Source organism: Rattus norvegicus, chromosome 13, assembly GCF_021556685.1.
Source record: "Rattus norvegicus strain SHRSP/BbbUtx chromosome 13, alternate assembly SHRSP_T2T, whole genome shotgun sequence".
Classification (NCBI taxonomy): domain Eukaryota; kingdom Metazoa; phylum Chordata; class Mammalia; order Rodentia; family Muridae; genus Rattus; species Rattus norvegicus.
The window spans coordinates 22,136,649-22,156,401 of NC_141546.1; the positions used below are offsets into that span (position 1 = coordinate 22,136,649).

Consider the following 19,753-nt stretch of genomic DNA (forward strand, 5'->3'; position numbering starts at 1 on the left):
TAATTTTTCCATTTTCTCTTTTTAACTTGCATTTATCAAACTGAGCATAGTGATAAATACATATAACCCCAGCACTTAGGAGACAGACAGACTCAGGAGACTCAGCACACAGGAGGAGTAAAGGCTAGACCCTGTCTCAAAAACCCCTAAATTTTTTTTATTTTTTTTATAGATTTATTCATTTATTATGTATAAATACACTGTAGCTGTCTTCAGATACACCAGAAGAGGGCATCAGATCTCTTTAAAGATGGTCGTGAGCCACCATGTGGTTGCTGGGAATTGAACTCAGGACCTCTGGAAGAGTAGTCAGGTGCTCTTCACCGCTGAGCCATCTCTCCAGCCCCCTAATTTTTTTTAAAATTATACCAGTCATGGTGGTACATGTCTATAATTTCAGTACTGGTGAAACTCACCATGGAAAGCTGGTGTGAGTTCTAGGCCAACCTGGGCTATAGTAGTGAATTTAAAGAAAGCCTGGACTACTTTCTCAAAGGCTAAAAAAAGTTTCGTTAATTCCAGTGCCACCAGGAGTGTATTACTGAATCGCTTGGTGTATTCACAGAGTATTTGCATTGATTTCTGCGTTCAGTTTGAAATTTAAAACCTGGGGTTGGGGATTTAGCTCAGTGGTAGAGCGCTTGCCTAGCAAGTGCAAGGCCCTGGGTTCGGTCCCCAGCTCCAGAAAAAAAAGAAAGGAAAAAAAATTTAAAACCTTTTATTACCCACCAACACACACATGCTGCTAGGTTTGCTGTAGCTGCTGTGGGTCTCTTAAGTCTCCATATGAATTTTAAGATCTGTTTCCCACCTGCAAAGAAGCCATCTGGGTTTTGGGTGGGTGGGTGGCTGGGTGGTTGGGTTGGGTTGGTGTTTTGAGGCAGGGTCTCTCTGTGTAGCCCTGGCTGTCCTAGAACTCACTCTGTAGACCAGGCTGGCCTTGAACTCAGAGATACCATCACCTCTGCCTCCCAAGTACTGGGATCAAAGGCATGCGCCACTACTGCCTGGCTTTTAAAGTAATTTATTGATTCTATAAATTGATCTGGAGAGGATTCCCATCCTAATCATTTAGGTTTCTAATCTGAGTTTAGGGTGACTTTCTTCTTTTTTTTTTTTTTTTTTAAAGATTTATTTATTTATTATATATAAGTACACTGCAGTTGTCTTCAGACACACCAGAAGAGGGCATCGGATCTCCTTACAGATGGTTGTGAGCCACCATGTGGTTGCTGGGAATTGAACTCACGACCTCTGGAAGAGCAGTCGGGTGCTCTTAACCGCTGAGCCATCTCTCCAGTCCAATATATCAAAGTCTCATAATATCTGACAACAGTGGTTTGTAGTTTTCAGCATGTATGTTTTGTACTTGTTTCATTCCTTAAATGCTTTAGCTGCAAATCTAAAGAGAATCTTTTTCCTTAGCTAAGTGCAGGAATACAATTGCTTTTGAGTGTTCACTTAAATGAGACACAGTAAGCCAGGCTGAGAAGGAGAGATGAACCTTAAGTACAGCACACTAATGTTCAGACTTACTCTGCTGTCAGAGCAATCGTAAGAGGAGTAAATTTAGCTCCAAGAAGTGAGTTACATGCGTCTTTGCTGTAGCTCTGTTGAAATCTTTATGATCATGGATCAGGAATCTACCTAGCTACTTACCTTTAGTTTGTCGCCCACTAGATTTCTATATAATTTCTTTTCTTAATTTTAGGCATCTAAAACATTATTGAATTATATCATCTTTTGATATGGGAATATGAGAACAGATATACTTCTTTTCCAGTCAAAGAAAGATATAAAGATATATTCTATGAAGAAGACATATGGGAACAAAACCCAGTATGTGTCATTTTTTTTTTAATTTTTTGTTATGGTTCAGTGTAGTTAGCACAGCAAAACTCCACTGTTTTACATATACAAACAAGAAAGAAGTCTTCTTAAAAAGAAAACATAATTCTCATCTAGCTAGTTAAGGCATGATTAACCTGTTTGCTAGCCCTCTTAGCAAAAGCATACTGATGTCTATGCCAGAAGCAAGAGTTCCAACCAAGACTTGTGCTTCTATCGCTAGGAGAAGATATTGCTTCTTCTGACATCCTAAGGAAAGCCTAGTCCTAGGCAAATACTTAATTTCTAGATACCTTGCCAATTCTTCATCTTTGATTTTTTTCCCTTTTTCTTTAACAGATATTCCTGTGCCTTAATGTTTAGGCTGTCCTTGATTCCCTTATTCCTGATCCAGCTATATCTATACAGGGATTCCCAGAAATGGAAAAGGAAGACGATATATTGTAGTCTTAGCATAATATGGTGAAAAATAATTGCCTTTTGGAAGAAGAGAGGGGTGTGTTGCTTACACTTGACTAATATGCTTGGTTTTACTCCAGATTAATCACAAATATCCAGAAAGACGACTGCTCGTGGCAGAGTCCTGTGGAGCACTGGCACCCTACCTTCCTGTAAGAACTGTTTTCCTTTTCTTTGTTTCTGTTTAGTGTTTTGTCGTACTTTTTTTTTTTTTGGAGTTGTCAAAGAACAGCTTTAATAAAAATTATAATAAAACAATCACCACATCTCTTGACTTGGAAATTCCATTATTTTCAGCTCTAACTGGCTCTCAAGTCCAATACGTATCCTATCCCATGATTCTCCAGGACATAGAAGGCTAGCACTGTTCCGTTTTAGGCAGACTATTAGAAAAATAAATTCCAGAAGCAAGACTATGGCAATACGTGTACTGCCTTTTTAGATGTGTTTACTAAAACCCATAATTTAAAATGTTAGAGTTAATGCATTTCTCAGGTGCGTGGGCCTTTGTCGCTCAAAGTAATCTTCTGTTTGTTTATGCTTACAGTAATGCCGCCATGAGAATGATTTAAATGCAAATTAGGAGCCATCTAAAAATTGTTTTATATATGTATATATATATTTATATATATATACATATATATTGTCGTACATTTTAACTCAAATCCTCTTAGCCATGCTGTTTTAATAAAGTAAGGAGATGGGCAAACAAATAAAAAAGGAAGCTCATGCTAATGTAATTTTTTTTAAATAAGTTCATCCTAATTGGTTGTGCATGCATATAAACATATGTACCTATACTGGTAATTCTGACGGTATGTTCTGAGAACCCTGGAAGTTCCTTGTGCTTCTTTCAAAGAGGTACATAAGGTAGAATCTATTTTCCTAATAAGACCTTTTTTTCTCTCATATACTTACATAGATGTTGCTGGTACAAAAGTAGTGGTGGGCAGAAGTGCTCCTGGATGACACTGATTAGAGGGGAAAACTCAAATGTCCTGAAAAGGATGTGCTCTTTAGAGCCCTACATTCTTTTTTTTTTTTTTTTTTTTTTTTTGGAGCTGGGGACCGAACCCAGGGCCTTGCACTTGCTAGGCAAGCACTCTACCACTGAGCTAAATCCCCAACCCCGAGCCCTACATTCCTAAAACAAATATTTTCATTGAAAAAAAGTACTTTGCTTATTCAGTAAAATTATTCATTTTACTAAAATTAACCCTTGAATATTTGTAATGTTCTATGACATAAAATGAAAGTAATAATAGGAAACACTCTGACTGCACACTGAGGTTTGGCAAAGTTTGCAGGAAAAGCAATTAGATACTTTCTTGAATACTGAGGGCAGTAGCTGTTTTGTCCTGGGCCAACAATTTTTCTCAGGAAAAACACACACTGTTGAGCTGTGCTTATTCAGACATGGGTATGTGACACACATCTTCATTTTCATGACGTTGTACATATAACAAATCCTTTCCAGTGATAAAAATAGATCTTACGTGGGTTCTAGAATTGTGGGAAATTTGTATACTACTGGAAGCCTGACAGCTTTAAAGTGATTAAAGGGTTTTTAATAATATAAATTCATAGCTTTTAAGTGGTGAATGTTCTGGATTTAAAGAAAATCTACATTTTTAAGTAAACAATGTGTGTATAATCATAAAGGCATTCAGTCTGAGATGGAGCAATGAAATTTAAGTATCAGAGACTTGTGGGATTTGGTTTCCTTTGGGTTTTAGGAGATACAGTCTCATTGTATCCCCTGGACACCCTGAAACTTGCTGTATAGAAGATGACCTTGAACATCTAATCCTCCTGAATCCACCACCCATGTGCTAAGATTACAGGTATACATAAATACAACCAGCTCATAGTTTTAAATGTTTGTGATTTTCACTTCAGAAGACTTAAGACAAACAAAAGCCAGGTCTTTGTTTTTATTTTATTCTGTTTATTATGCATTTTAAAGGTGCCCCAAAAAACTTAGGCTGGATTATTTTTATAACTTGAACAAGTTTCAGTAACTACAAAGAGGGATGTGAACTTGAATATTGAAAACTTTATTTTTATGGTTTTTTTAATTATGTGTAAAGGCAGGGATAATGGCTACACATGAATGCAATTATCCAAGGAGGCAATATTCATACCTATTATGTAACTATAGTTAGCAGATGATTGTGAGCTGCCTGACATGGGTGCTATACATGGAACAGAACTCCAGTCCTATAACAACAGGACAGTGTTTTAACCACTGAGCTATCTCTTCAGCCACTGATAACTTTAATAATCTCCGGCTTTAATGAAGCTGGTCCTTTAACATAACTGGGAACAGTAGTAATGTGGGGTGCTGGAGGGTTAGCTCAGCGTTGAGCCATGCCTGGCATTCATGCACTCTGAATGTCCAGCATTCACACCAGGTGTTTCACAACCACCTGGAACTCCACTTCTAGGGGATCTAACATTCTCTGGCTACCACAGACACTGACCCAGTGTGCACATCCCCTCATACACACACACCCTTTATAAATAAATGAAAATAAATTGGATTAAAAGAAAGCTAAGACACAGCAGTAATTGACATTGTTTTTAAATATTGTCATATTATAAATTGCATAAATAAATTATAAAAACATATTGGTCACTTTCAGAAAGAAATCCGTAGTTCCTTGGTCCTTTCAATGTTGCAACAGATGTTAATGGAAGATAAGGCTGATTTGGTAAGAGAAGCTGTGATTAAAAGCCTGGGTATCATTATGGGCTACATTGATGATCCTGACAAATATCAGCAGGTATGTTTTTCAGCAGAAACTTCTACCCTGTTACATATTTTATAAACATGTACTGATTCAGACACTTGGCTGTCTGCAGATGAGGTAGTATATCTGTGTGGTCAGCGAGAAAGACAGCTGCTTTTAGTTCAGAGCTGTCAAGAAATTGGAAATGAATGTGCATGTTTCCCACCCTATCTCAGCTCATCCATAGACATATTAACACTTAAGAAAACGGGAGGGTTCAAATTATAGATACTGTCTAATTAAAACATTGTCCCAATTTCTTGAAATACATATTTGTTGCATTTTCTTAAGTTTTTATAAATTTATTCTTTTAACAATCTCCACTTGCCTATTTCTTTTTCAGGGCTTTGAATTGTTACTCTCGGCCCTGGGTGATCCCTCAGAAAGAGTTGTTAGTGCAACACACCAAGTATTTTTACCAGCCTATGCTGCCTGGACAACTGAACTGGGAAATTTACAGTCTCATCTTATACCTACACTACTGAGCAAGATCGAAAAGCTTCTCAGGGTGAGCTCATAATAGTTTAAAGCATCTGTTCTAGACCATCCTAGGGATACTGGGGAACAGGGACAAAATGCACCACTAAGCCAAATAGTCTTAACACATCACCACTGATGAGATCTTTGAGAAGCTAGAAGAGAAAGGGCACAGTGAGCCCTTGGTTAGCACAGGCGCTCTATAGAAAGCGAGTTCTCCCCAGATCCTCTGAGGACATGACTGTTTTACCTAAGACGTCAGCTCTAGTTCCAGATTGCAGAGATAACTAAATGCTCAGTCTCTGTACCCTTTTTATTTATGTGTTGTCAAAACTACTGTAACAATGCCTACTCCAACATATGCTTCTTAAAGAGAACCTCATTCTACTCAGAAGAGTTGAGGAAATATTATAAGTACTTTTTTATCTAATTTTTCTTCTAAGCGTTCTGTGAGAGACCAGCAGAGAAGCTGGCATGTCATAGATGCCTATATATACTGCTAAGATCAATACTTTAGTTTTCTTGTAAAAGAGAACAATGTTACTCTTAGAACCCTTTGAGGTATATTTTGTATTTTACACAGAAATTAGGATTTGGTATGTAAGCAACTTGTCAGGGTCCCCCAGCTGTCAACAAAAATTGATAGTTGTTTCTGACTCCAAACTCATACTCTGTGCTTCAAATTTTTCAAGGATCTATAAGGCTCTTATCATAAATCATAAAACTAATAGATGATCTCATATGTATATGTGTATTGGCTTAAATCTTAAAACTTTCTAAACTTCACAGTGGGCACTTGAAGCCTGACCGTGGGTTGGTCAGAAAATGTAGAGATTTTTTTTTTAACAAGTTTTGCATTCTTTCTATTGGATAATTAACCAGGCCTTGTTTCTTATACTTGTTTCTTGTTACTTTGCTATGGTATAATACCACATTGCTGCTAAGTGTCTCCAGGGTTCTGCTTAGTGTTTCTGTATAGAAATTAACTGATTTAAAGCTTAACTGTGGGTCAGTCCTATCTCTTAGGTTCTAGCACAGTTATTTCCTAATATAGCAATGACATCTCAAGTAGATATGAATGCAACAACTGCCTTCATCTCTAATCTTAATCTTCTGGTTTGGAGTTTTCATTACAGGATTTGGCTTCTGGGTGCTGTATCAATTCTTTCTCTGTCATCTCTTTCCCTTTTAAGCTCCTTCTATGTTTTATTTAATAGTACTTTTAATTGTTTTATAGTACTTGCAAATACAGATGGTACCAAGTGTCTGAAAGAACTTAGGAAGTAGAGAAAACAAATGATTCTACAGAATTAGCAGTGCCATACTTACTGTGACTTCTGTGGCTCACTCTAGTATACAAGAATTTCAAATGACAAGACACTCCCCAGAAAAACTGCTGGAAATGACTGTATGCCCTGAGTGTTTTATATTAAAGATTCTGGTATGTCTACAGTGCCTATTTGCTTCACAACAATTTTCATTGACATTTCTGTTAAGTGAATATGCATCTGGTATCTGATATAGAGGCCCTTAAATGGGTATTCGCCATAGAAAGGGAATCACACATCCAACTTGCAGTGTGATTTCAAGAGCCTAAGATCAGCTCCCAACCCTTATGTTTCAGGACGGAGAGCACGGGCTGGACGAACACAAGCTCCACATGTATCTTTCTGCCTTGCAGTCCTTGATCCCATCTCTCTTTGCATTAGTGCTACAGAATGCACCTTTCTCCAGCAAAGCCAAACTGCATGGTGAAGTACCACACATTGAAGGTACTGGACGGGGTTCTTGCAGGAAGGCGTAGAATATTAACAGTTTAGCTTCCCAGAGTGGCTTTTGATTCTAATCATTATATGTCAGTATGTATAACTTATAGAACCTTGTTTTCAGAGAGTGCTTCAGATAAATGTTATAGTTTGATCTTTTATGGATAAGTCATTTGAAATTATTTTGTAATATTTGTGCTTCTATTATCCATTAGGTAGTAGGGGGTGGGTTGCTTGCTTTGCTTTGCTTTGCCTTTGTTATTGGTTGGTCGTATGGGAGGTTTTGGGGATTTGTTGAGGCAGGGCCTCACAGTAGTGCAGGCTGGCAGTTGTAAGAGACTTTGTTGGGAAACTGGGATAGAAATCTCTGAGTCAATGAAAAGGCTCACTTAATAGTAACTAGTGCTAGTGTGTGAAGTTTGCCATTTCTACTTTTTTTCTTCCCTCGCCTTTTTATTTTCAGAAGGGTAAGGTAAATACTATTATAATTTTTAATAATAAATAAAATTTCCTTTCATAGTAGACAGAAACAAGCATGTGGTTAAGATTTTCTCTTCCTCCTCCCCCAAAGAAAGCAAACGACTTATCTTAAGAAACTCATGAAGCCAGGCTGATTGATAGAATGCTTGCCCAGTACACGAGCAGGGATACTATATTCAGTCCCCAGGACTGGGATTGGGTAGAAAGAAAGAAAAAAAAAAAATCAAGTCACCCTCACAGTAACCAGTAAATGACCTTTAATGTGTAACAAGGTGATTGGCAGCCACACTGCAGTACACCTAGGAACAAGCGCTGTTCCTGAGTATGAAATACTTTTGTAGCATTTTCAGGTTTGTGAAGTTCTCTGTGTGTCTTACTGGCTTCTGATAAAGAATCCTTGTATTAAAGATAATTTTCAAACTTTATAAGTTGAGAACTCTTAAGAATTCATAGCTAGTCACTTTATAATTCACACAGGGCACAAATATACCTCTTGACCTAATTTCCCTTCCTCTTCCTAGTTGACTGTGTTAGTTTGCTGATGTTGTTTCAACAAAGTATCTCTGACTAAGTATCTTAAACAACAGAAATGTGTTATCCTGTAGTTCTGGGACAGAAGGTATTTAAGAGTAAGGACCCTGTAAGAACTGCCTTAGACAGAAGGCTACCCACCCACCCTCTGTGTGAGCTCACTTTGTCTAAACATACCTGTAGCAGTCCTATTTCCAAGCAGAAGACTTTGGAGAGGTGCAGAGAGACTAGGTCACCCTATAATATTTATCATCATTCTTAATGTGTTTAACAAATACTTCTTGAGTGCCAATTGTTGCTGTTCACTTATTTCCTTGTCGAAATACATATACATAACATATTCCTTATGTAACTACTACTTTTTGTCATTGTCTTTGCTGTGGTAGAAAGGGTTTAATTCCCACCCTCAGGTCTCTACCCCACCTTAGCTATTTTTAGTTCCCAGATGAAAGACACACAAACCTTTATAATTACAATAAACCTTAAGCAACACAAGAGCTGGGCAGCTACCTAACCTCTATGCTATTAGAATCTACTTTTCTATGGATAACCTCAGCTTATTACTATGTTTTATCTGGGCTGCTCAAGTAACTGCAGTGAGCCAGCCCTCAGGACCATGTTCTTATGGCTCACCTATGCCATGTCAGCTTCCCCTTCCTCCTCAATCACTCTTCTCTCTCCTCATAGTACTACTAGACCCCAAACCCACAAAACCTAAACCCCACCTCCATCTCTGTGCCTCTTCTGCCCAGCTATTAGCTATTGGTGTCTATTTACCAATCAGAAATAACCTGGGGCAGGGCCACTCAGCCTCATATGTGGGACTCTCTTGTCTCTGGTTGGCAACCAGTCTGGGAGGGGGGATGCAAATTAGCATTTACAGTACAAGCAGAATAAGGCCAGCCTACTACACTCTTTCTTATGCCAACAATAACCTTTGTTTGTTTTTAGTAACTGTCCTTGTACCTCTTTGGCTTGTGGAGGTGGTGATGGTCATAGTTGATATAGGGTTTTTCTATGCCTCTGCCTCTGAAGTGCTGGGTAAAAGGTGTATGCTACTACACCCAGCTTTAAATTTAATATTATAGTTGTATCCTTAATTTTAGTGTTAGGTTTATTATAAGTGAAAACTGACTATATCATCTTTTAGGGGGTATCTACTTATCTATGTTTATATCTTGGTATATACCTATGTACAACTTACGGTATAATTTACTATGTCTAAAGATTTGTGTTTTTATAAAAGGATGATAGATACAAGTTTTTTATTGCCAGTTATTTCATAATGTTAACCAAAGTTTATATCAGTCACTTGCAAGGATTTTGGGTACTTGTGGTGTACTCATGAACAAGGAAGCGCTGCCTGACATTTTAAAACTAACCTTCAGAGATTCACAGTGGCTGTTATTCTATATGCTGATAAATGCTGTTGTTTTACCATCTTATTAAAATGGTATTCTGAGAATCTATGTATTCTTGCATGATAGATTTCAATTTTTTAAAACAATTGTTAAGTAGACAAAAATTTTAAGGTTCCTGAGACATTGTATTTTTTTGTTGTTGTTTCTCTTGTTTTTTGAGACAGAGTTTCCCTGTGTAGCCTTGGCTGCCCTGGAACTCACTCTGTAGACCAGGCTGGCCTCTAGCTCAGAAAGAGGCCTGTCTCTGCCTTCCTGTGCTGTAATTAAAAGAATTAATGCCCATGCCCACCCACTCAGACTTTCTTATGTCTTCTCTATAGCTAAGTTATCCACCTGATTGATTGCCTATTTCCTGTCATCATTTTGTTTCTGTTGGACTTAGACTTTAAAAAGAGTCTCACTCTTTTTATAGTCAGTCTCAATCCATCTTCTTTAATTCTCATTATTACATTATTTTCTAATCTGTGTCAATAATTTTGAAATAAAAGCATTTATTCCATCATAGTATATTGGATTGTGCCCAGTGTGATAGAACCCTGGTTGCAATTGTATCAGATATGCTTTGATGTGATGTAGAAGTTTAAACATAGGTACCCCTCATTATCCAGATTTCCTGTTGCTGAGCAAGGCTAGTGAGAATTGAAGCAGAAATCCAGGTCGTGATGTTACCTGTGTTTCTGTCTTTGTATATTGTGAGTACAAATAGAATTCACATAGCAACCATGACCATGCTCTACATTTAATATATTGTTGAATGCTAGCATTTTTCCCCCCAAAATTAAATGAGCCTTTATTAGTAGGAGGCAGGGCATGTCTGCAGAGGGCAGTGGTCACAGAATAAGGGTTTATTGTGTCAAGGGAGACCAGGGCTGGATGGGGAAATGACAGCAACCAATCTCCTGAGCAGAAGGCAGCCCTGTCACAGCTGCTTCTGCCTTTCACCATGGAACCAGTGGTTAAAAGGGTAGGGGAGACGGGGGTTGGGAACAAAACAGAACAAAAGTAGAGTCAGCCCTTCCAGACTTCCCTGTGGATTGAGAAGGAGTAAGCCCTGCTGACATAAGGGTTCTGGCTGGGCCTTACCTGTGTGCCTCTTGGCAGACATGGGCATCTTGAGGTTGTGTCCATCAAAATGAAGAGAAAAAGGATAGAAAATTTTAATAAAATAAAGCACAAAATATAACCCAGCAGCCTCGCAGCCAGCAGCCAGCTCTGGCTCCAGCACAGTGGACCTCAGCACCCCTCTGAAGCCTCTGGACTGCAATTCATTCTGCTAAGTGTGGAAGCCAGGGGCTGCAAGAGCAGCAACAGACATGACTAGAGCCAGGGTGGCACCTGCCATCTCTGGTGCTGCCACTCTGAGCATCCTCTGGGGTTAGAGTCTGCACTGTGTACAACAGTCACCCTGGGTCTGTGCGGTTCACTTTAATTCTATCATCATCATGAGGTAATTGTAAAAAACAGACAAACAAAAAAACAAAACAAAACAATAAAACCCAAGCTTCAACCTATAGATGGCCATGAAGAAGAAGAGACTGGGGAGCTAAGATGGGAAAAGCCAAAAGAAAATGAAACCCCAGCTCAACTTCAGGACTCCCTGGTGCTAGCCTGGCCCACTGGCCAAAGTCCGAGTTTCTGCTGGTGTCTAAAGGCAAAAAGAAAGAAGGACCAGGGGGAAGGTCCCTGGTTCTAATACTGGGCACCATGGTGGCACACTCTAGCTTGGCGCATTTTTAAAATTTGTGAAACCTAATATCGTTAAAATATTTTAAGCAAATATTGTACCTTTTTGTGTCTTTTGGGTATGTTTGCTGTTATCTAGAATTTTATATCCTACAGTTAATGAACTTACTATTATACATGATTCAATTAATAGTCATGTAAATATTCCATAATACCATGAAATCCTGGGCTATCAAGATGGCTCAGTGGGTAAAGATTCTTGCCACTAAGCTTGACCACCTTAGTTTAATCTCTAGTACCCATGTGGTAGAAAGAGAAAACCTGCTTTTATAAACTGTCCTCTGACCACTGTACATATTGTAGCACATGTGTACCACCCCCCCAAACACACAGACACAGGCAAAATTAAAGTATAATTTAAGAAAGAAATCTGATTATGATCCACAATGATTATAGGCTTTATTAATATGCTTAACCTTTTTAAATATACTAATATTTACATGTATTTATATTTTAGTTACATGATTTAAACGTGAGTTCTTTTCAGTTTTCCTTTAGATTTTTTAAAATTTATAGAATGGGACCTTGGTTACAGTAACTGTATAGATTTTGCTTTAACTTACTGTCACTGGCTTTAATACTTTTACATCAACTTAAACAGACTGAAGTTTTTTTAAATAAAACATTTAATTTTGAAAATTAACTACAAAAAAGTTTGTTCAGCTGAGATTTTAATATTTTACATCATTAGTCTTAAAAGGATATCTTTTATTTTATAGATTATTTCATTTGAATAAACAGTATGATAGAATTATTATATGTGGTTTTTTTTAAACTAAATCCACGTTTTCTATTGGAGTCTTTGAACCAATTTTAATTTAACCTACATAAACATAATTTTCACTAATGAACTTTCATTAAAGCATTTATTTATTAAGTGTGGGGATCTCAAAATCTCCTTAATGTTTGAGATTTAAGGATTACAATGTGTTAATTAAGTATTAGACTGAGGGCCTTATTTTGTTTGGACAGAATAGCTAAGTGCTCAAACTACTCTTTCCTGTTGGTTTATTTTGGTTTGTTATTTACAGTGACTAGGTTCCCTCGGCCTATGTCACCTCTGCAAGATGTCTCTACTATTATTGGAAGTCGCGAGCAATTGGCAGTGCTGCTACAACTTTATGATTACCAACTGGAACACGAGGGTACAACAGGCTGGGAAAGTTTACTCTGGGTTGTCAATCAGTTGTAAGTTGCCACCTCTGGGTCCATTTTATTAAATTAGCTCAGTGGAAATTAGCTCATATTTAGGCTTGAGACAGATAGAAAGTTTATAAAATAGATTTAATTTAGGAAACATAAATTGGCATCTTCAGTAGCAGAGCTTGAAAGGCAGTACTTAATTCCCACCAAGTATGTAATGTGTGAGGAAACTGCATCTTTAGTGTAGCAGGACTGATCTGCTGCCTGGAGCCATAGTAGAAGCAATGGACTTTAAACAGTATCCTAATTTATTAGTTTTGAGTCTAAAATGAATGCTGTGTAAGCCAAGGTTTTGTGATGTATCAAATCCATGATTTTGAATATCATTAACTTCACACGCAGTTCAGACTGATATTTGAAGAATTGATCTAGATGAGTCCATTCCTAATGCTGTTTCAAAGGGTCTGAAAGCCTCCTTTGCTTACAGAGAGCATAGGGAAGGCTTTTGGATCTGTACTATTGCAGGCACTATCATGGAGACAGTCATTTACATGTGCCCCTCCTGTTCTTCTCTCCCTTCACATTCAGGTTGCCACAGCTTATAGAAATAGTAGGAAAAATAAATGTAACCTCAACTGCCTGTGTTCATGAGTTCTCCAGATTTTTCTGGCGCCTTTGCCGGACATTTGGCAAAATTTTTACAAACACTAAGGTAAATACTTGTATTACATTGTTTTCTTGTATTCAAGAGACAGAATCGTAACATGATAATGCTTTAATTTAACAAAGTAAATGATAACACTATCTATCTCTCTATCTGTTAGGAAGTTAAATTTTAGTAGTATATTTAGCCTCATCTTTCAGTGTACTGAGATCCCGTTAGGAGATTTGCCCCAGAAAAGGCTTTTCCATCACCTGAGGAAAGAACCCAATCATTTGAGTAGTGATTGTTTTTTGCCACATAGAACAGATTTTGGAAACAATTGTCTGCTTAGCACTTGATAAAAACCTGAAGGTTTTTTTTGTTTTTTGTTTTTTATAAAATTTGCTCCCAAGGTACCACTTCTTAAAAGCAGCATAGTCTCATTCATTACCAGGGCGTGGTTTGTCACTGTGCCCTATAATGTTTATTGTTTCACATCTTAAAATTTGAGGTCACTTGTATCTAATTCCTTCTGTTAATCTATTTGTCTTATAGTTTATTGCTAGGTTAGTTACTTAGAGAACTAATTTTTAAAGAGTTTTAATGTTTTTCTTTTAATATGGTTTTCATCAAGATACTCAAATAGTAAACACTAAGTTTCTGCTCCTTACTATTGACTCTGTATTACTGCAATATTTAAAGCAGAAAAGTATTCCGCAATAGACTCAACAGAATTCATACTTCCTTTATAGTATTAGCTACTAAGTTCTGTGACCTTTAGTCAGTTAAATAATTATTAGCAGTTTTCCAAATAAAGAGATTCAGTCTTAGTTCTATGATTCTGCAGATTAATCTTTTCCCAGTTTTCTTCCTCTCAGTCCACATTAAATGTATGAATTAAAATGACTGAGATGCCGACAAGAAAGCAAACACTGGATCTTAACATAGAGACAGCAAAATCTTTCCTCTCTTCCCCAGTTTGTTTGTTACTGTTGTCACTGGAAATTGCTCAACAGTGCCTAAGTAAAATGCTAGCTGTACGGCTTCAGAAAACCACGGAGGACTCATTTAAGCACTGAACACTGCAGAATTGTCTTTTGTAGTTTGAAATCTATGATGTTTCCATTTAAAAACCTGAAATGAGCATTTGTTTTACCTTAAGATGCTGAAGAAGGATTTCTTTCTTGGAGGGATTGATTATGGACTATGAGTGTGCTAACCATGAAAATCCTAAATAAGGGGAATTTCCTTTTAAATATAGCCGGATGCTTTTTCCAATAATCCTAATCATATTATGGTAATATAATATATTTAATCATGTAATAGTATGCAAGTGAGCTTTTAGGTCACTAAATTTAGTTTTTAGGAGACTGTAATTTTAAGTACCTAAAAATCATATTGAAATTTTTTTAAGAAAAGAAATCAAAGGCTATTCTGAAAATGCCTCCTGATCTGAATTGATTTTTATCCTTAAAGGTCCTGTTAATTAAATATATTTCTGACCATTTCACTTGCCTATAAAGCAAAATAAATACCTGTATCAGTAATAAGTATATATTTTTTTCTCACTGATTAATCCATAGGTCTTTCCTTTGCGTTACTTAGGTAAAACCCCAGTTCCAGGAGATTTTAAGACTCTCTGAAGAAAACATTGGTAAGTATGTTCATTATTACTTTAAAAAACAATTGAGCCTTTTTATTCAGGAAAAATACTATGTTCGGTTACTCTATTCAGTATCTGAAAATGATACACATTAGGAAGAGTAATTGAAAAGGAAAGTGTGTATCATGAAGCTCTTGTCATCCCTCTGGACCTTGTCAGCTACCTTCCCCACGGGCAGAATTCATTCTTCCTCAGTTTAACTTGAAATAACTACTTTGTGCCCAAACCTTCCTTAGGCCAAGATTCTCAAACTAGGTGCTTAATCCTTAGAGTGTACCATGGTGTGCTTAAAATTCTTCATCTTACAAAAGAAACAGTATTAATAAATAAAAGTGGAAATATCATAAAATAACAATGGAAAGTAATGAAGGATATGGAAGGGTTTTTTAATGAAACAGACAAGGTAAAGACACTCTAGGTCTGTGTGATCATTTTCACCCGGCTGTCTTAGACAGTGCAGGTACAGCATCATGCGAGGCTAGGGTCACCAGCCTAAGGAAATGATTCTGTATACTTCTTGTAGCCCTGTGGATTTTTTCAATTCTAAGAATAAATTATAAAAAGTATTAAATGAAGTACATAACAACTTCATTTGATCTTGAACACATAGGCAATTCTTTGTCAAAAATCTTACCTTAATGTGATTACATTTCTGATATCCTTAGAAATAGTTGAAGAATGAATAAAAATGTCAGTGACATTTGGTACAGGGTTTTTATTATTTTGTTTTGAAGGAAGCAGGTTTAAGGCATATTTCTCAAAACTTACTGTCTTAGTTGGGGTTCCTATTGCTGCAACCAATCACCATGACCAAAAAGCAGTTGGGAAAAAAGGGATTATTTGGTTTACACTTCTCTAGTGCTGTTCATCATTAAAGGAAGTCAGGCAAGAACTCAGACAGGGCAGGATCCTTGAGGCAGTAGCTGAGGTAGAGGTCATGGGGGGATATTGCTTACTGGCTTGCTTCACATGACTTGCTCAGCTGGTTTTTTTATAGAACCCAGGACCACCAGCCCAGGGAAGGCACCACCCACCATGGGCTGAGCCATCTCCCATTGATCACTAATTGAGAAAATTCCTTACAGCTGGATCTCCTGGAGACATTTCCTTAACTGAAGCTCTTTTCTCTCTGATGACTCTAACTTGTGTCAAGATGTCACACAGAACCAACCAGCTAGTGCAGTTACTTTTAGTAGTTTTTTTAAAGAGTTGATATTTGGCATGCCTAATTGTTGATTCTTGAGTTGGCTACTAATTCTGATGATGAATTGGTGAGGAAAAAGTCAGTTATTAAGAGTTGACAGCTTTTAAAATCAATAATTAGCTGGGCATAGTTAATTGTTTGGAAAGAAAATTATCATTAACCCCATTTTTAAAGTCAGTATCACTAAACACCACTTACTCCAGCACAGATTTCACTCTCTATTACCACCATCATGTTCAGCTCACATCAGTATCATCCCATGGAAAGGTTTGCTTTACCAGCAAAATAAACTTTAAATGATGGCTAATGTGAAACCTGTTTTGTTGTTGAAATCACATCTAATTGTTAAATGTATATTTTCAATTCAGTTTCTTTATGTATGGCTCTGAAAACAAATTAACTATAAAAGTAGAGGTACAGTAATAACATCAAAAAATTTGAAGAACATAGAAACTAACCAGTCAAAACAAGTGTCTAATAATCAGTAAGTGAACTATAATTTACCTCATTGTCATCTGTGGAAGGTTTTTTTTGTAGGTCTCACTTTATCTTAATCTTTGTAGACAAGACTCTTAGAGAGTGGTCATGTCAGACAGTTGTGGTTGGGATATTTGCTTTTCTTCCTCTTCATTAATGTAGTCTTAATTCCTCCTTCTCTGTGAACATTATCAGGGTGCTGTCTGGCCAAAAACCTACAGTAGATGCAGTAGGGGCCTCTGGGAACTAGAATCCCCAAGCCAAACCAGACTAACATATGTATATCTGGGTGCTACTTTGAGTTGAGTGCCTTTATGTTTTACAAAATGCTACAACCTGAAAGCTTACAGGTTTACCAAGACCTGGCTCTGGGGGTGCTTGAGAGACTCTTAAAGAAAAGTTTTGGTTTTTTATTCTAGAAATACGAGGGTAAGATCCCAGTTTGTCTATTAAATTCCTTTTACATCTATTAGAACTATTAGTTCTATTAGTGTGCTAATGCCACTTCCAAAGTATTAAGTTGTGGTTAACAGCACAGAATGTGTCTTTACCAAAATGCTTCCCAAAAGAATCTTGTAAGTAGTTGTACTTTTAAATACAATTGTGATTTTTGCTTTTGTCTTTACATTTAAAGTATACTAGAACTTTTAAAAATATTTTAATAATTTTAGATTCCTCAGCAGGAAATGGGGTCCTCACTAAAGCTACTGTCCCCATTTATGCAACAGGAGTCCTCACGTGTTATATTCAGGTAAGAGAAGAGTGTTCCTCTCCAGTAAAGGTGATTTCTCCTTAGACAGTACCTGATGTTTGCTTGCTGAAGTCAACCTAAAACCTCTAGCTTAAGTGAAAGCGTTGCCCAGAAGAAAACAAACAAAAGTTTTACTCATTTTTTTCAGTAAATGCTTTGTAATGTGCATATTTGAATAAGTTTCCAAATTAAGTATCAATTTAACAAATATTTAACATTAAATTATATTTACTTAGCATAATTTCTTTGTGTTTCATGACCTTTTCCATAAATAAATAAACAAACCAAATTAGAAAATACAGTAGAAACTTGTTTTTACCAAGGTACCCTTTAGTAATACTTTATTTTTCTTAATTACCTCTCTATCTTAAACTACCCCCAAGACAGGACTTTATAGCAGTTTCAAACTGTTGTATTAGTTTATGATTTTGCAATGATTCTGCAATCAGCACAGAGTTTATCTGACTTTCGCTGCTCTTGCCCTGGTCATTTATGCTGCATAAGCTGTTCTGTTGGTGGAGCTTTGGCAAGGGTGACTGAGCTTCACCACCTAGGTGACAGGACCTCTATCTCCCATTACCTGACCTGGTGATTCAAAAACATGAGTGGAATGAAAGTAGAAGGTGCTAGGCTAAGAGTTAGTCTCAGAATTGGCAGAGCTTAGTATAAATAAGTCACAAGCCCAGCCCAGATTCAGGAAAAGGGAACTAAACTGGTGATGATGTTAGGAGTTGTGGTTCATTGCTTCTGTTCGACAAGAGACTGCCACACTGAACTCGCTGTTACTTGAAGTAAATGTCGTGATCCATGTCTTGGTATATTAGCAAGTGGAACATAAGAAGGAAAAGCATATTTTCTCTGACTTCCTAAGTTGCTTACCCACAGATAACTCGTTTCTTTGCCCCTTGAATTCTACAAGCATCACTTAGTATTTCTTACCCCTTCTTCACCGCATATTCAAGAGGTGTCCTATTGTTAAAGCTCACTGTTGTACACCAGATACCTGGTTTAGTTAGAAGTAGCACAGTATTCCTTAAAGTTTTTCTAAATGAATTTCTATGATGTCATAATACAATAATTCAAGTAAATTTCTTTCTACGGTATTTTTAGTCACATAGCATTGACAGTCTCTAGTATTCCTGAAGTTATGTTAAGTCCAAACAGCGCTGTAAACAATAGTATGATACTATTCTCTTCTCCATTTAATGTGGAAGTTGAGTCAATATAGTATCAAATCTGATATCAATGTTTTCTCACTCTTTTTAACTTTACAGTTTTGATTTTAATGCCTGAAAAGTTACCAGATGCAAAATATAGTATATAGTAGGACTTTAAAACATACTTAATGCTCTTATAAATAGGACCTATCCCTGGAGTGACTCTGAAATCTAAATATATTTTAATATACAAAATGATAAGAGTGTTCTATCACAGAGCATTTAATAAACTCAAGTAGCAATCAGAGATTGCCCAGGTTGCTCTTTTCAGAAAATCCACACCAGCAGTTAATGGTTCTTCCTGCTAAATGCTATTTGTGTTAGGATAAAGCACAACCTACAGTTGTATTAGGAAACACAAACTGTCTTGAGGGCTAGGCATGTAGCTCAGTGCTAGAGTACTTGCCCACCATGTACTAGACACATACAGCTTCTCACATATATAAAGCAATATTATTTGATTTGATAGTTTTAAAATGGGAAATAATTACTGTTAATTTAACACTTTTTTTGGGGGGGGGTTCTTTTTTTTCGGAGCTGGGGACCGAACCCAGGGCCTTGCGCTTCCTAGGCAAGCGCTCTACCACTGAGCTAAATCCCCAACCCCTACTGTTAAATTAAAAATCTCAAAAGAATCTATGCTCATTTGGAAGTCTATTTTTAGCCCTTATTTCACTGTATTCTTTTAGATTTCCAATTTGTTTCTAAAAATTATATTTACTCTGTTTTGACTTCAGTGGTAACTTAGTTTGTTACTTTCTGCTGTTGTGATTAAAGGCTATGCCAAAAACAACTTTGGGAAGAAAGGGTTTATTTGACTTACATGTCCCAGTCACCGTCTATCTTTGAGGGAAACCAAGGCAGAAATGAAGCGAAGAGCATGGAGGAGTCCTCTTTAGAGGCTCGCCATCTGTGGCCTTATGCAGCCCGAAACCACCTGTTTAGGGACAACATTCCCCATCTGGGCTGGACCTTCTCATGAATCATTAATCAGGAAATGCCCAAGACTTGCCTATAGACAATCTGATGAGGTAGTTTTATCAATTGGGTTTCCCTCTTCCCAGATGACTAGCTTTTGGCATGTAGACCAGAAAACAAACAAAAACACTAAACAGCACAGTGGTTAAAAAAAAAAAGA

At 37.0% G+C, this 19,753-nt stretch overlaps 1 protein-coding gene and 1 long non-coding RNA gene across 34 annotated transcripts in view; one reads left to right on the forward strand and one right to left on the reverse strand.

Moving 5' to 3' along the window:
• Relch (RAB11 binding and LisH domain, coiled-coil and HEAT repeat containing) overlaps positions 1-19,753 on the forward strand; it is a 94,968-nt gene that overhangs the window by 53,592 nt on the left and 21,623 nt on the right. For 12 of the 33 annotated variants that reach the window (XR_015635244.1, XR_015635240.1, XR_015635257.1 and 9 more), the window contains 8 exon segments: positions 2,388-2,459; positions 4,953-5,093; positions 5,443-5,607; positions 7,201-7,348; positions 12,549-12,705; positions 13,249-13,372; positions 14,909-14,957; positions 17,319-17,398. Coding sequence is in view for 15 of the 33 variants with exons in the window: in NM_001134546.1 (NP_001128018.1) it covers positions 2,388-2,459; positions 4,953-5,093; positions 5,443-5,607; positions 7,201-7,348; positions 12,549-12,705; positions 13,249-13,372; positions 14,909-14,957; positions 17,319-17,398 (936 nt within the window). In the remaining 18 variants the exon portion in view is untranslated. 33 annotated transcript variants of the gene reach the window in all.
• Positions 1,101-4,828, reverse strand: LOC148001552 (uncharacterized). The gene is made up of 2 exons (XR_015635831.1): positions 2,960-4,828; positions 1,101-2,507 (listed from the first exon to the last, which is right to left on the reverse strand). It is a non-coding gene; the product is annotated as an uncharacterized LOC148001552 (long non-coding RNA).